Raw genomic sequence first — 15360 nt, 5'->3', positions numbered from 1 at the left:
CAAAAATCATTATATATACATCTATAGTAAAGTGAAATGAGTACCTACGGTCAGACCATGAAGCCAAATTGTGGTCTACAATTTCATTTCACATTTTTACAATGTTATTAGTAATTATAAAGTGATTTCTGCAGAAAAGTTTCCATCTAAATATACATAAGGCATAAAAAACAACAATTTTCCAGTACATAATTTCTGTGTGGTAACTAACGTTTATCAGGCATTTGAAGCCATTTGAATGATTTTCACGGCTTAATTAATCAAACCATATGATTTTCAATAGATAAACGAAGAAAAATCAACATACCAAAATTTTCGCCCAGTTACGGCACATATAACTTAAATAAAAACAGACAACGAGAAAAAGTCATAAATTACATTTTAAAAATGTTCTCTACTGGGACCCAACCAGTAGTTGTGACGTAACAGTAGCGGTGATTGATCATATTCTACTCTGCGTCCAGATTTCCGAATGTCTGAGGCTGCTGAAGCATACTGAATGATGGTGTTGTTTTGTTAAAGGCCCACTACCTTTCCGAAACGGCTTTTAATTTTCAAATTTGGAATGTAAAACTAGATCGGTAATTTTGTAGAGTCGCAAAAGTTATTAACTTACCGTCAATACTACATGTATCACCACCTTCTGAACAATTTGATTAAAATAAATTTAAATGTTAATTTTCATAACGCGGGTCGTCTTATGTTTCCCGCTGTCGTCCTAAATACCGCGCGGTAGTTGAGTATCATTGCGACAGACGGCAAAACAGCGAAATGACTCTCCACTGTTATCATATATTACGCAGGAAATCTTGCACATGTTTGGTGTTGTAACCTCATCTTAGGCCATCGGTATATATTTTCTGATGTTATTAATGTTTTTAAGAAACCTTCATATTTTGCTCTGGAAAGGTAGTGGGCCTTTAAACGTGAAAATAATGTGTTTCATGAGATGCAAGCAATTTTTTTTTTCTTTCAAATCACGACTACTGTTCCTTCACGACTACTGGTTGGGTCCCAGTACATGTTTTATGAACTTTTGAAACATTTTGTTTTGGACTTATTTTTAAAACAAAAATAAAACCAAAATGTGCGTTTACTTGATCCGGTCTGTTCCTGCCAGAACAATAATTTTTCCTGTCAGTAGTATTCCCGTGTTGATAACATCAAGTGTTTACGCCGTTCGCTTCTGCTACGTTCATGTACGACCGATGTAGTCATGTAAATGATCACGACTATGTTTTAGGTTACAAGCATGGCGAACTTCGCACGATGGCTACCGACGAAGCATCGCAGTCGAATTGGAAACCGACTGTTATTGTTACAAATCCGAACTGACAGCGTTAGAAGTTTATCAATAACCAACCTACAAGTCTCTGTTATATCAAGTGGTGGATTAGGCACTCCCAAATCGATCGCAGTTGATGTACACCAAAGAATGGAAAGGGGGAAACGCATAAAAAAGTTAGCAATCTACTTTTAGGCTTCAGTTCATTTAGAATATGTCTGGAGCAATGTATGGCTCTTATTGTAGAAATACAACTTTAATTTCATAAGCAAGTAATTTCGATCAGATTTGTATGTTATACAAATGGTCAATTTTCTAATAACTTTTTCAATACGCCACAGAACGTTGGAATCGCCGGCGTGAGTATTATTTGCCCAAAGGGCACCTGCTCACTGAAAAGGCAATTAGCCCTAGGCCTATATATCATCATGGTGCGGCGTCCGTCGCCATTCTGTTCATATACTTTTTCCATTTATATAACTTATATTAGAATACCATGTGACTCGGTGACATGTATGTCCTAGATGTAGCTTTTAAAAGTTTAATACCGTTATGTAGACAAAGCCAAAAACCCAGGCATCACAATCCAATCAAATCTGAAATGGGAATCCCATATATCCAACATATGTGGAAAAGCCAACTCCACCCTGGACTTTCTCCGTCGGCTCTACCTCTTAAAGAACAGGCCTGTAAGACCCTTGTTAGACCATCACTAGAGTATGCCTGCTCAGTATGGGACCCGTATAATAAATCAGACATCAGTAAAATTGAAATGGTACAAAGAAGAGCAGCAAAATTTGTCACCAGCAAACATAGAAACACCTCCAGTGTTGGTGACATGCTAAAACATCTAAATTGGCGCTCTCTAGAACACCGTAGGAAAGACATGCGACTAACCATGCTTCATAAAATAACACATAATAAAATAAACATTAGAAAAGACCTACTTGTCCCTCCAGTACGCAACACAAGACATGCACATCTGTACACATATCAGACTCATTCATGTAGAACACAAACACGTAAATAATCATTTTTTCCTAGAACTGTAACAGATTGGAATTCCTTACAACCACAAATTCTCTCAAACCCTTCAACTACAGCCTTCAAATCAGCAATCCTTTCTGCCTATTAAACTTTAACTTTTTTTTTTATAACACTCACTCCAATTGGCATAAACTTCAGCATGATGAAGGTGGTCAGTACAATATAGCTGTAGATGTAATAAAATGAATGACCTTGACTTAAAATGTCTTCTTCAATATTAAGCCCCTTTTAATGTGACATTCAAATTCAAGAAATTGTATTTTAAAAAATATGAAAAGGGATCAAACAACAGGCTAAGCATATATAGATTCTCTCCCAGATGTGAGCTAGCCTCACATCAGTTTTCTCTGAAAAGTATGAAGTTACGCTCCCATACACATGATGTCACAATCAGTACCTACCCATAAGGATAGATATCTGAATCTCTGTAATATGCAAATGCAGAAAATATGATTTGTGGGATATTGTCAGATCAAAGTTAAAGTTAGTGTAATAGTTTAGGGATATATACATCCTCGATACTCCAGGGCTTCCGATCACTTACGATCTCTACACCCCTGGACTATCTCATAGTAAAACTGGAGGCAACAGAATAGAACAGGTAATTTAGTCATTTGATGTACATCAAAAGAGCCAAATTACGGTACACTGTGGTTGACTGTGTGACTTTGATGTTTGGCGCTGCTCTCTCTTTAGTCTTCAAAGGAAATCTTTGCAGGCCTGTGATTGGTAAAATGTTTTCTGCTGAGCTGCCTTCAATTTCACTATGAGATAGTCCAGGGGTGTAGAGATCTTAAGTGATCGGAAGCCCTGGAATATCGAGAATGGGATATATATTGCTTCACCAGTACTCAAATACTCTGAATGCTTAGGCCATTCCAATTTGACAACAACAATGATAAAATAGCAATGGAAAAATAGCTTTTCACAACGAATTGTAAACTATTAAAATTCTCTTCCTTAAAATTTCATTTCATCAGAAACCCTAAACCATTTTAAGTCCAGACTAAACAGCCACTGGAAATCCAAGTACAAAAAGTTCAACCCTATCTGCTGTGAACACACAACCGCCCAATAATATGAACAATACACAAATGGGTCAGAGATGTCTACGACATATATAAAGACCTTGACAATAGGTAACAGGATGATATTACTACCCTTTATATCCTATACAGGTACTTGTTCAATTGTGGAGAAGGCACTAAAAGAATATATGGCATGAACATGTGAGTGTACAACTTATGTAGTGAGTATAGTAAAGAAAGAAATATAAGAGGAGTTTAACGTCCTATTAACAGCCAGGGTCATTTAAGGACGTGCCAGGTTTGTTGGTGGAGGAAAGCCGGAGTACCCGGAGAAAAACCACCGACCAGCGGTCAGTACCTGGCAACTGCCCCACATGGGATTCGAACTCGCGACCTAGAGGTGGAGGGCATGTGGTAATATGTCGGTACATCTTAACCACTCGGCCACCGCTGCCCCTGTGTGAAGAAAGAAATGTAAGAGGAGGATCAGTATTTTTTTAAATTTGAATAAGATATTTTCTGAATTTCTAAATTTCAAAGACGTAAAGTGAATTAAATCTCTGTGAATTTATCCTTTACAGTAGTGTTTCACTTTACTTTTATTTTGTCACTTCTACAACATATGCATGTAGTTATGATAATTGTATTGTGTGGTTTCAGGCATAAGAAGAATGCCATTGAAGATATTTTCATCACACTCACTAACTGGGAGAACTTGGGAGGGTTAAAAGGTATGTTTGGTTTTGGTTTCATTAGTTTAACGGCATATTTTTACAGCCAGGATCATTTAAGGACGTGCCAGATTTGTTGGTGGAGAAAAGATGGAGTACCCATAGAAAAACCACGGACCAGCGGTCAGCACCTGGCAACTGCCACAAATAGGATTATTTTTGAAAATGTACCTGATACCTAAAACAAACCTCACTGATAAATGATTTAAACATATTTTGTTACCATAATTAATAGCAATAGGATCGGGCACAAGTTATTACAACATTATCAATGCCCTCTCCTGACTGCCATACATTTATGGAAAAAAACCACGCACAAATAATACAATGTTTATGATATGTAAATTAACTGCAGAGATACTGACATACGATGACTGCTGACATAAACAAGTTTACAGTTAAATGATATGAGGAGAAATTGTATGTATGATCCTTGTTTTCATTTTTACACAGGTTTATTTACTGAGCGACCGATGCATGGGTTCTCCACTCGTGGTGAACCCTTTCGTAAGGAATTGAAATTATACGGACCTGAGTTGATGGTAAGTTCCGGCACCTTATAATTTACTGATTTTACTCTCTATGGCTTTGTGTACATGGTCATGGAGGAAAAGAGATGATTGTTTCAAAAATGCCATACTGTAATCAGGATAATTAGTACCCAGGTAGGACTAATCAGGGAAGCAAAATGTAAGCTGTAAATTGAAAGAAAAAAAACCCAAATATTTAGCCATACTTTAACTTTTTCTACATTCTTGGCACATTAATATGTCACAGTAACCATATATACCGTTTTCAAGCCAATAAGTGCCCTACCCCTTTTTAGGTCATCTGACCGAAGGTCAGGATGACCTATTGTCATCATGTTTCGTCCGTCGTCGTCCGCCGTCCGCCGTGCGCCGTCCGCCGTCCGCCGTGCGCCGTGCGCCGTGCGTCGTGCGTAAGACTATTTATACAAAAGCCTACTCCTCCTTAACCCTTGAGCGGATTACATCAATATTTGGTGTGAAACATCATTGGGGAAGGACAATCATGTTTTATATAAATGAGCCTGGTCCAACCCCTTGGGGCTGAGGGGTGGGGCCCCAAAAGGGCAAATTTTCTTAATTTTAGCTTTAAAATCCTACTCCTCCTTCATCCTTGGATGGATTTCATCCATATTTGGTGTGAAACATCATTGGGGAAGGACATTCATATTTTATATAAATGAGTCTGGTCCGACCCCTAGGGGCTGAGGGATGGGGCCCAAAAAAGGGCAAATTTTCTTAATTTAAGCTTTAAAATCCTACTCCTCCTTCATCCTTGAATGGATTTCATCTATATTTGGTGTAAAACATCGTTGGGGAAGGACAATCATATTTTATATAAATGAGCCTGGTCCGACCCCTAGGGGCAGAGGGGCGGGCCAGGCTAAAGAGGAAATTTTCTTAATTTAAGCTTTAAAATCCTACTCCTCCTTCATCCTTGAATGGATTTCATCCATATTTGGTGTGAAACATCATTGGGGAAGGACAATCATATATTGTATAAATGAGCCTTGTCCGACCCCTTGGGGCTGAGGGGTGGGGCCCCAAAAGGGCAAATTTTCTTAATTTTAGCTTTAAAATCCTACTCCTCCTTCATCCTTGGATGGATTTCATCCATATTTGGTGTGTAACATCATTGGGGATGGACAATCATATTTTATATAAATGAGCCTTGTCCGACCCCTAGAGGCTGAGGGGTGGGGCCCCAAAAGGGCAAATTTTCTTAATTTAAGCTTTAAAATCCTACTCCTCTTTCATCCTTGGATGGATTTCATCCATATTTGGTGTGAAATATCATTAGGGAAGGACATTCATATTTTATATAAATGAGCCTGGTCCGACCCCTAGGGGCTGAAGGATGGGGCCCAAAAAAGGGCAAATTTTCTTAATTTTAGCTTTAAAATCCTACTCCTCCTTCATCCTTGAATGGATTTCATCTATATTTGGTGTAAAATATCATTGGGGGAAGGACAATCATATTTTATATAAATGAGCCTGGTCCGAACCCTAGGGGCTGAGGGGTGGGGCCCCGAAAAGGCAAATTTTCTTAATTTTAGCTTTAAAATCCTACTTCTCCTTCATCCTTGGATGGATTTCATCCATATTTGGTGTGAAACATCGTTTGGGAAGGACAATCATATTTTATATAAATGAGCCTGGTGACCCCTAGGGGCAGAGGGGCGGGGCTCCAAAAGAGGAAATTTTCTTAATTTAAGCTTTAAAATCCTACTTCTCCTTCATCCTTGAATGGATTTCATCCATATTTGGTGTGTAATATCATTGGGGAAGGACAATCATATTTTATATAAATGAGCCTGGTCCGACCCCTAGGGGCAGAGGGGCGGGGCTCCAAAAGGGGAAATTTTCTTAATTTAAGCTTTAAAAATCCTACTCCTCCTTCATCCTTGAATGGATTTCATCCATATTTGGTGTGAAACATCATTGGGGAAGGACAATCATATTTTATATTAATGAAATAGATCTGACCACTATGGGCAGAGGGGCGGGGCTCCAAAAGGTCAAATTTTCTTAATTTAAGCTAGATCCTACTCCTCCTTCATCCTTGGATGGATTTCATCCATATTTGGTGTGAAACATCATTGGGGAAGGACAATCATATTTTATATAAATGAGCCTGGTCCGACCCCTAGGGGCTGAGGGATGGGGCCCAAAAAAGGGCAAATTTTCTTAATTTTAGCTTTAAAATCCTACTCCTCCTTCATCCTTGAATGGATTTCATCTATATTTGGTGTAAAATATCATTGGGGGAAGGACAATCATATTTTATATAAATGAGCCTGGTCCGAACCCTAGGGGCTGAGGGGTGGGGCCCCGAAAAGGCAAATTTTCTTAATTTTAGCTTTAAAATCCTACTTCTCCTTCATCCTTGGATGGATTTCATCCATATTTGGTGTGAAACATCATTGGGGAAGGACAATCATATTTTATATAAATGAGCCTGGTCCGACCCCTAGGGGCAGAGGGGCGGGGCTCCAAAAGGGGAAATTTTCTTAATTTAAGCTTTAAAATCCTACTCCTCCTTCATCCTTGAATGGATTTCATCCATATTTGGTGTGAAATATCAGTGGGGAAGGACAATCATATTTTATATAAATGAAATAGATCCGACCACTATGGGCAGAGGGGCGGGGCTCCAAAAGGTCAAATTTTCTTAATTTAAGCTAGATCCTACTCCTCCTTCATCCTTGGAGGGATTTCATCCATATTTGGTGTGAAACATCATTGGGGAAGGACAATCATATTTTATATAAATGAGCCTGGTCCGACCCCTAGGGGCAGAGGGACGGGGCCTAAAAAGGGAAATTTTTAGCCCACCATCATCAGATGGTGGGCTATTCAAATCGCTTTTTGTCCGTGGTCCGTCCGTCCTTCCGTCCGTCCTTCCGTCCGTCCGTCCGCCGTTAACAATTCTTGTTATCGCTATTTCTCAGAAAGTACTGAAGGGATCTGTCTCGTATTTCATATGTAGGTTCCCCTAGGGCCCTAGTTGTGCATATTGAATTTTGGGACCAATCGGTCAACAAGATGGCCGCCAGGCAGCCATCTTGGATTTTGATACTTAAAGTTTGTTATCGCTATTTCTCAGAAAGTACTGAAGGGATCTGTCTCAAATTTCATATGTAGGTTCCCCTAGAGCCCTAGTTGTGCATATTGCATTTTGGGACCAATCGGTCAACAAGATGGCCGCCAGGCAGCCATCTTGGATTTTGATAGTTAAAGTTTGTTATCGCTATTTCTCAGAAAGTACTGACGGGATCTGTCTCAAATTTCATATATAGGTTCCCCTAGGGTCCTAGTTGTGCATGTTGTGTTTTGGGACCGATCGGTCAACAAGATGGCCGCCAGGCAGCCATCTTGGATTTTGATAGTTAAAATTTGTTGTCGCTATTTCTCAGAAAGTACTGAAGGGATCTGTCTCAAATTTTATATATAGGTTCCCCTAGGGTCCTAGTTGTGCATGTTGCGTTTTGGGACCGATCGGTCAACAGGATGGCCGCCAGGCAGCCATCTTGGATTTTGATAGTTAAAGATTGTTATCGCTATATCTCACAAAGTACTGAAGGGATCTTTCTCAAATTTCATATGTAGGTGCCCCGAGGGCTCTATTTGTACATAATGCGTTTTTGGATCGATCGGTCAACAAAATGGCCGCCAGGCTGCCATCTTGGATTTTGATAGTTAAGATTGTTATCGCTATTTCTCAGAAAGTATTGAATGAATCTGTCTCAAATTTCATATATAGGTTCCCCTAGGGCCCTAGTTGTGCATATTTCGATTTGGGACCGATCAATCATCAAGATGGCCGCCAAGGAGCCATCTTGGATTTTGATAGTTGAAGTTTGTTACTGCTGTTTCTCAGGAAGTACTGAAGCGATCTGTGACCTGTCTCAAATTTTATATATAGTATGTTTGCAAAAGTTTGAAAAGCAGAGAAAAGATCCCTCTTTCCATTGTCAGACATAGATCATTCTTTGGTGGGCGCCAAGATCCCTCTGGGATCTCTTGTCTTAATTTAAGCTTTAAAATCCTACTCCTTCATCCTTTGATGGATTTCATCCATATTTGGTGTGAAACATCATTGGGGAAGGACAATCGTATTTTTATATATATGAGTCTGGTCCGACCCCTAGGGGCTGAGGTGTAGGGCCCCAAAAGGGCAAATTTTCTTAAATTTAGCTGGCCCACTTCCTGTTTTCAGATTTCGGTCTCCAATCTCAAGGAAAATTGGTCTATAGGGGTTTTAATTGATTCTGAAGGGGAACTTTAGGTGAGGACAATCATATTTTATAAAGGACCGAGCTAAGACCCATGGGGATAGTATGGCGGATGTCCAAATTGGAAGCTTTGCTGAAATTTGGCTTTAGAATCCGTAAATGGGTTACAACCATATATGGATGAAGGGCTACCAAGTTTGTTCAACGAATGACATTTATCTATTTCAGAAACTTACATATTCAACTAAGGAGTTCCTTGTATTGTTTATATTAATCGTTAAACAATACTTTATACTGTGACTTTGTTGTTTTGTGCAATGAGTCAGATGACCGTTAAGGCCCATGGGCCTCTTGTTTGAGGGCTCCATTCCAGTTGTCCAGGTATAGACAAAGGACCAAAACTACATAAGAAGGTATAGATTTGCATTAATTTTGTCTGATTGGCACCTTTTCATTTTTTCATTTTTTTTAAACGCCCTTGGCGCTTATTTGGTCGAATAGGGTATGCCTTATTTACATCGTGATTCACATGTGAAAGATTCGCAAGGTCATGTAATATCGGATACAATGCAGATGTTATGAGCATCACAGAGTTATGATTAAACATGTATCTCAATATAACAACATTTTGAAGACATCATGCATTTAATACTTTTGTTTGATTTTTCGACAGTTGGATCGTTTCTATGTTGGTAAAGCCCCAGTATATAGTAAGTATATCTTTTCTTAGTAAAGTTATTCAACGTTTCAACAATACAACAAATACTTTTGTTTAACCATATTAAATTATAATCTTTCATAATGAAAATGTATACATGTCTTATAATTTCATATTTTAAAGGTTTGGTTAATGCTACAATGGAGATGTTTCACGAGGACGATTATGTGCAGATGAAGTTTGTGCCATTTTTCCCGGAACTGTCTGATGAAGATCTGGAACAATATCCAGTCAGTGTGAGAGACGAAGCAAAAAGTTAATATCATATCTTTGACCTTTCACTGTTATTGTTATTTGAAATGAGGATTTCTGTTAAATTCCTATTGTCATCTTGTAATGACTTGTCAGTACATGTATGTTTATATTTCAGGTAACACAATGTAGTGCATCAATCAAAAAAATTTGTTTTAAGCATTTAAAAAATTGATTCTTTTTTAGCTCATCTGACCCGAAGGGCCAGTGAGCTTATGTCATGGCGCAGCGTCCGTCGTCCGTCGTCCGTCCGTCCGTCGTCCGTCCGTCCGTCTGTCCGTCAACATTTCCTTTAAATCGCTACTTGTCATAGAGTTCTGCATGAATCGTAACCAAATTTGGCCACAAACATCCTTGGGGGAGGGGGAACAGAACTTGTATAAATTTTGGCTCTGACCCCCTGGGGGCTGGAGGGGCGGGGCCCAATAGAGGAAATAGAGGTAAATCCTATAAATCGCTACTAGTCATAGAGTTCTTCATGGATTGTAACCAAATTTGGCCACAAAACATCCTTGGGGGAGGGGAAACAGAACTTGTATAAATTTTGGCTCTGACCTCCCGGGGGCCGGAGGGGCGGGGCCCAATAGGGGAAATAGAGGTAAATCCTTTAAATCGCTACTTGCCATTTTTTCCGGAACTGTCTGATGAAGATCTGGAACAATATCCAGTCAGTGTGAGAGACGAAGCAAAAAGTTAATATCATATCTTTGACCTTTCACTGTTATTGTTATTTGAAATGAGGATTTCTGTTAAATTCCTATTGTCATCTTGTAACGTCTTGTCAGTACATGTATGTTTATATTTCAGGTAATACAATGTAGTGCATCAATTAAAAAAAATCTTTTTAAACATTTCAAAAATTGATTCTTTTTTAGCTCACCTGGCCCGAAGGGCCAGTGAGCTTATGTCATGGCGCGGCGTCCGTCGTCCGTCGTCCGTCGTCCGTCGTCCGTCCGTCCGTCGTCCGTCCGTCCGTCTGTCCGTCAACATTTCCTTTAAATCGCTACTTGTCATAGAGTTCTGCATGGATTGTAACCAAATTTGGCCACAAACATCCTTGGGGGAGGGGGAACAGAACTTGTATAAATTTTGGCTCTGACCCCCTGGGGGCTGGAGGGGCGGGGCCCAATAGGGGAAATAGAGGTAAATCCTATAAATCGCTACTAGTCATAGAGTTCTTCATGGATTGTAACCAAATTTGGCCACAAACATCCTTGGGGGAGGGGAAACAGAACTTGTATAAATTTTGGCTCTGACCTCCCGGGGGCCGGAGGGGCGGGGCCCAATAGGGGAAATAGAGGTAAATCCTTTAAATCGCTACTTGTCATAGAGTTCTGCATGGATTGTAACCAAATTTGGCCACAAACATCCTTGGGGGAGGGGGAACAGAACTTGTATAAATTTTGGCTCTGACCCCCTGGGGGCTGGAGGGGCGGGGCCCAATAGGGGAAATAGAGGTAAATCCTATAAATCGCTACTAGTCATAGAGTTCTTCATGGATTGTAACCAAATTTGGCCACAAACATCCTTGGGGGAGGGGAAACAGAACTTGTATAAATTTGGCTCTGACCTCCCGGGGACCGGAGGGGCGGGGTCCAATAGGGGAAATAGAGGTAAATCGTTTAAAATCGCTACTAGTCATAGAGTTCTGCATGGATTGTAACCAAATTTGGCCACAAACATCCTTGGGGTGAGGGGAAACAGAACTTGTATAAATTTTGGCTCTGACCTCCCGGGGGCCGGAGGGGCGGGGCCCAATAGGGGAAATAGAGGTAAATCCTTTAAATCGCTACTTGTCCTAGAGTTCTGCATGGATTGTAACCAAATTTGGCCACAAACATCCTTGGGGGAGGGGGAACAGAACTTGTATAAATTTTGGCTCTTGTCCCCTGGAGGCAGGAGGGGCGGGGCCCAATAGGGGAAGTAGAGTTAAATCGTTTAAATCGCTACTATTCATAGAGTACTGAATGGATTGTAACCAAATTTGGCCACAAACATCCTTTTTGGAAGGGAACAGAACTTGAATAAATTTTGGCTCTGGTCCCCCAGGGGCTGGAGGGGTGGGGCCCAATAGGGGAAATAGAGGTAAATCCTTTAAATTGTTACTAGTCATAGAGTCCTGCATGGAATGTAACCAAATTTGGCCAGAAATATCCTTGGGAGAATAAGAACTGAGTTTGTATAAATTTTGGCTCTGGTCCGGGGGGGGGGGGGGGGGGGGGGGGGGGCCAATAGGGGAAATAGAGGTAAATTCTATAAATCGCTACTTGTCCTAGAGTTCTGCATGGATTGTGACCAAATTTGGCCACAAACATCCTTGGGAGAAGGGGAATAGAACTTGTATAAATTTTGGCTCTGATCCCCCGGGGGGCAGGAGTGGTGGGGAACAATAGAGGAAATAGAGGTAAATCCTTTAAATCGCTTCTAGTCATAGAGTTCTGCATGGAATGTAACTAAATTTGGCCATAAACATCCTTTTTGGAAGGGGACAGAACTTGTATAAATTTTGGCTCTGGCTCCCGGGGGAAGGACGGGTGGGGCCCAATAGGGGAAATAGAGGTAAATCCTTTAAATCGCTACTAGTCATAGAGTTCTGCATGGAATGTAACCAAATTTGGCCACAAACATTCCTTTTTGGAAGGGGAACAGAACTTGTATAAATTTTGGCTCAGGCCCTCCGGGGGAAGGGACGGGTGGGGGCCCAATAGGGGAAATAGAGGTAAATCCTATAAATCGTTACTTGTCTAAGAGTTTTGCTTGGATTGTGACCAAATTTGGCCATAAACATCCTTGGGGGAAGGGGAACAGAACTTGTATAAATTTTGGCTCTGACCCCCTGGGGCAGGAGGGGTGGGGCCCAATAGGGGATTTAGAGGTTAATATTAAAATTCCTTCAGAAAAGAAACAATGAACCTGTATTCAGAACATTACTTGGCATTACAAACCAGGTGAGCGATACAGGCCCTCTGGGCCTCTTGTTATCCTAGTAATTATTTTCATCTAAAATGTACATAAACAAGGTGAATTTAAATATTTTGTCACTCTTGGCCTATTTTCATATTTTCCTTAAGAAAATAACAGACTGAACAGTATCAAGAAGAGAAAAAATGGATCTTTTGTTTTGCTATGTTTCAGTACTGTAGCAGGTGCAGTGGCGGCCAGTAAGCAAATGAAAGCCAAGAACACCATATTGACTCACTTCAGAGCAGACGCTCTTCTTCATGAGAAAAATCTTATCTTATCTCAAACCAATGTTACAATTGCTATGGACCACATGGTGGTAAGTTTTCAGTTCAATTAGAACATTGCTTTACTTTTGAGTTTTACACACCCTAAAACTTTTCTTATTTGATGGCAGTATTTTAACAGAATTGAACATTAAAGCACAATTTTATTTTGTACACTACACATCAGCTACGTAAAATATTGAGGAAAACAGGGCAAATACAACATGTTCAAATTTTTCAGCAAAAGTTTCAATATATTTCAAATATTTTCTTTTTTTTGATTGCAGGTTCGAAAAAGTGACTTAGAGTACACCCCACTCTTCAATCCATTCTTTCTGGAATTATCAAATAACTTGTCAAGTGATAAATATTTAAGAAAACAACCAAAAAGACGTCCATGAATGTTATGTAACAGCACAGACATCTATGAAAGGTGTGTAACAGCAGAGACGTCCATGAAGGTTTTGTGACAGCACAGATGTCCGAGAAAGGTGTGTAAAAGCACATAGACATCCATGAATGGTGAAAAAAAGCAAACAGACGTCAATAAATGGTGCGCAACAGCACGAACGTCCATGAACGGTGTTTAACAGCACAGACGTCGATGAATGTTGTGTAACACCACACAGACGTCCATGAATAGTGTGTACCAGCATAGACATCCATGAATGGTGTGTTATATCACAGACATCCATGAATAGTGTGTAACAGCACACAAACGTCCATGAATGGTGTGTAACAGCAAAGACGTCCTTGAAAGTTGTGTAACAGCACACACATCCATGAATGGTGTGTAACAGCACACAGACGTTCATCCTTGTAAGGTGTGTAATAGCATAGACGTCCATGAAAGGTGTGTAACAACACGCAGACGTCCATGAAAGGTGTGTAACAGCACACAGACGTCCATGAAAGGTGTGTAACAGCACAGACGTTCAAGAAAGGTGTGTGTAACAGCACACAGACGTCCATGAAAGGTGTGTAACAGCACACAGACATCCATGAAAGGTGTGTAACAGCACAGACATCCATGAAAGGTGTGTAACAGCACAGACGTCCATGAAAGGTGTGTAACAGCACAGACGTCCATGAATGGTGTGTAACAGCACAGGACGTCCATAAATGGTGTGTAACAGCACACAGACGTCCATGAAAGTGTGTAACAGCAAAGACATCCATGAATGGTGTGTAATATTACAGGCATCCATGAATGTGTAATAGCACACAGACAAACATGAATGGTGTGTAACAGCAAAGAAGTCTTTGAATTTTTGAACTGCAACAGACGTTCATTAATGTTTAGTAACAGCTGACAGAAGATCTTGAATGTGTGTAAAAGCACAGACGTCCATGAATGATATGTAACAGCGCAGACATTCATGAATTTTTAAACGGCAACAGAAGTCAGTGAATGGTTTGTAACAGAAGACATCCTTGAATGATTTGCAGCAGCATTTAGACATATTTTGAAGCATGGCTGAATATCATATTGATGTCATGCTGTTATGTCAATAAATTTTGAAATCTTTATCAACATTCAAGTGTTTTGCTTCATGTATGCATGCCCTTAAGATATTGTTTTAGTATTGCATCATCCGTTTGCTTGACTGGACAAACAACATCGATTTAAAACATTTTTTACTATAATTTTTTGTAATCACTTAGGCTTCAAGCCCAGATAACTATGAAAGCATGCTGGGGTAAAAGGATACAAAGTTTGTTTAAATTAATGACCTTGACCTTCACTCAAGGTGATGGGCCAGATATGCAGCACAATACAGGCCTAATAGGCCCTGTGTATTACTTTTATTATCATGAACAAGTTGTAATAATGAGTAAACAGTAGTCATGGAATATGTTTTATTTATTTCACAAAAGCTACACACATTCGTAGGAGACGTAATATTAGAAACAGTAACTGGTATGAAACACAGATATATAATATTTTCATGAATGTTTCTACAACCAAGTGTGTTGCTTGAAAAGAAAGGTACCACATCATATGAGGAATTTAGGTTTGACAGATCTAACTTTCATGGCTGACAAAAATTTGCATTCCTGAATTAGGCATTTTTCCCTCCAAGTCCCTAGTTAGCATTCTGCCTAAGAGAGAAACAGTCTGAGCTGCCATATGGGCACTTACTATAGACAGCATATTTTTTTCACAAAAGACGGATTATCAATGGTGCTTAATTGACTCATATTCCTCCCCTCATGGCTTGTTGATACACAGTTGAGTCGACTGCAATAAATTAGGTCAAACATGTGTCTTTAGGATCATTCAAAGTTTAGTGCAAAATTGATATTGTA

At 39.9% G+C, this 15360-nt stretch overlaps 1 protein-coding gene and 1 long non-coding RNA gene across 3 annotated transcripts; both read left to right on the top strand.

Moving 5' to 3' along the window:
• The first annotated feature begins 1242 nt into the window (after positions 1-1242).
• Positions 1243-9831, top strand: LOC138324463 (uncharacterized). Its single transcript, XM_069269527.1, has 6 exons — positions 1243-1461; positions 3511-3561; positions 4021-4091; positions 4545-4633; positions 9527-9563; positions 9695-9831. The coding sequence occupies exons 1-6, from the start codon at positions 1253-1255 to the stop codon at positions 9829-9831; spliced, it is 594 nt and encodes a 197-aa protein (XP_069125628.1). The 5' UTR covers positions 1243-1252.
• Positions 9832-12849: 3018 nt separating this feature from the next.
• Positions 12850-14586, top strand: LOC138324051 (uncharacterized). 2 transcript variants are annotated; one of them, XR_011208612.1, is made up of 3 exons: positions 12872-13103; positions 13338-14352; positions 14476-14586. It is a non-coding gene; the product is annotated as an uncharacterized lncRNA (long non-coding RNA). The 2 variants fall into 2 exon arrangements; XR_011208611.1 differs by having other exon boundaries at positions 12850-13103; positions 13338-14586.
• Positions 14587-15360: the final 774 nt, after the last annotated feature.

Source organism: Argopecten irradians, chromosome 5 (assembly GCF_041381155.1).
Source record: "Argopecten irradians isolate NY chromosome 5, Ai_NY, whole genome shotgun sequence".
NCBI classification, from domain to species: domain Eukaryota; kingdom Metazoa; phylum Mollusca; class Bivalvia; order Pectinida; family Pectinidae; genus Argopecten; species Argopecten irradians.
Note: the sequence above shows the minus strand (reverse complement) of the source record. Positions and strands in the feature narration are given on the sequence as shown.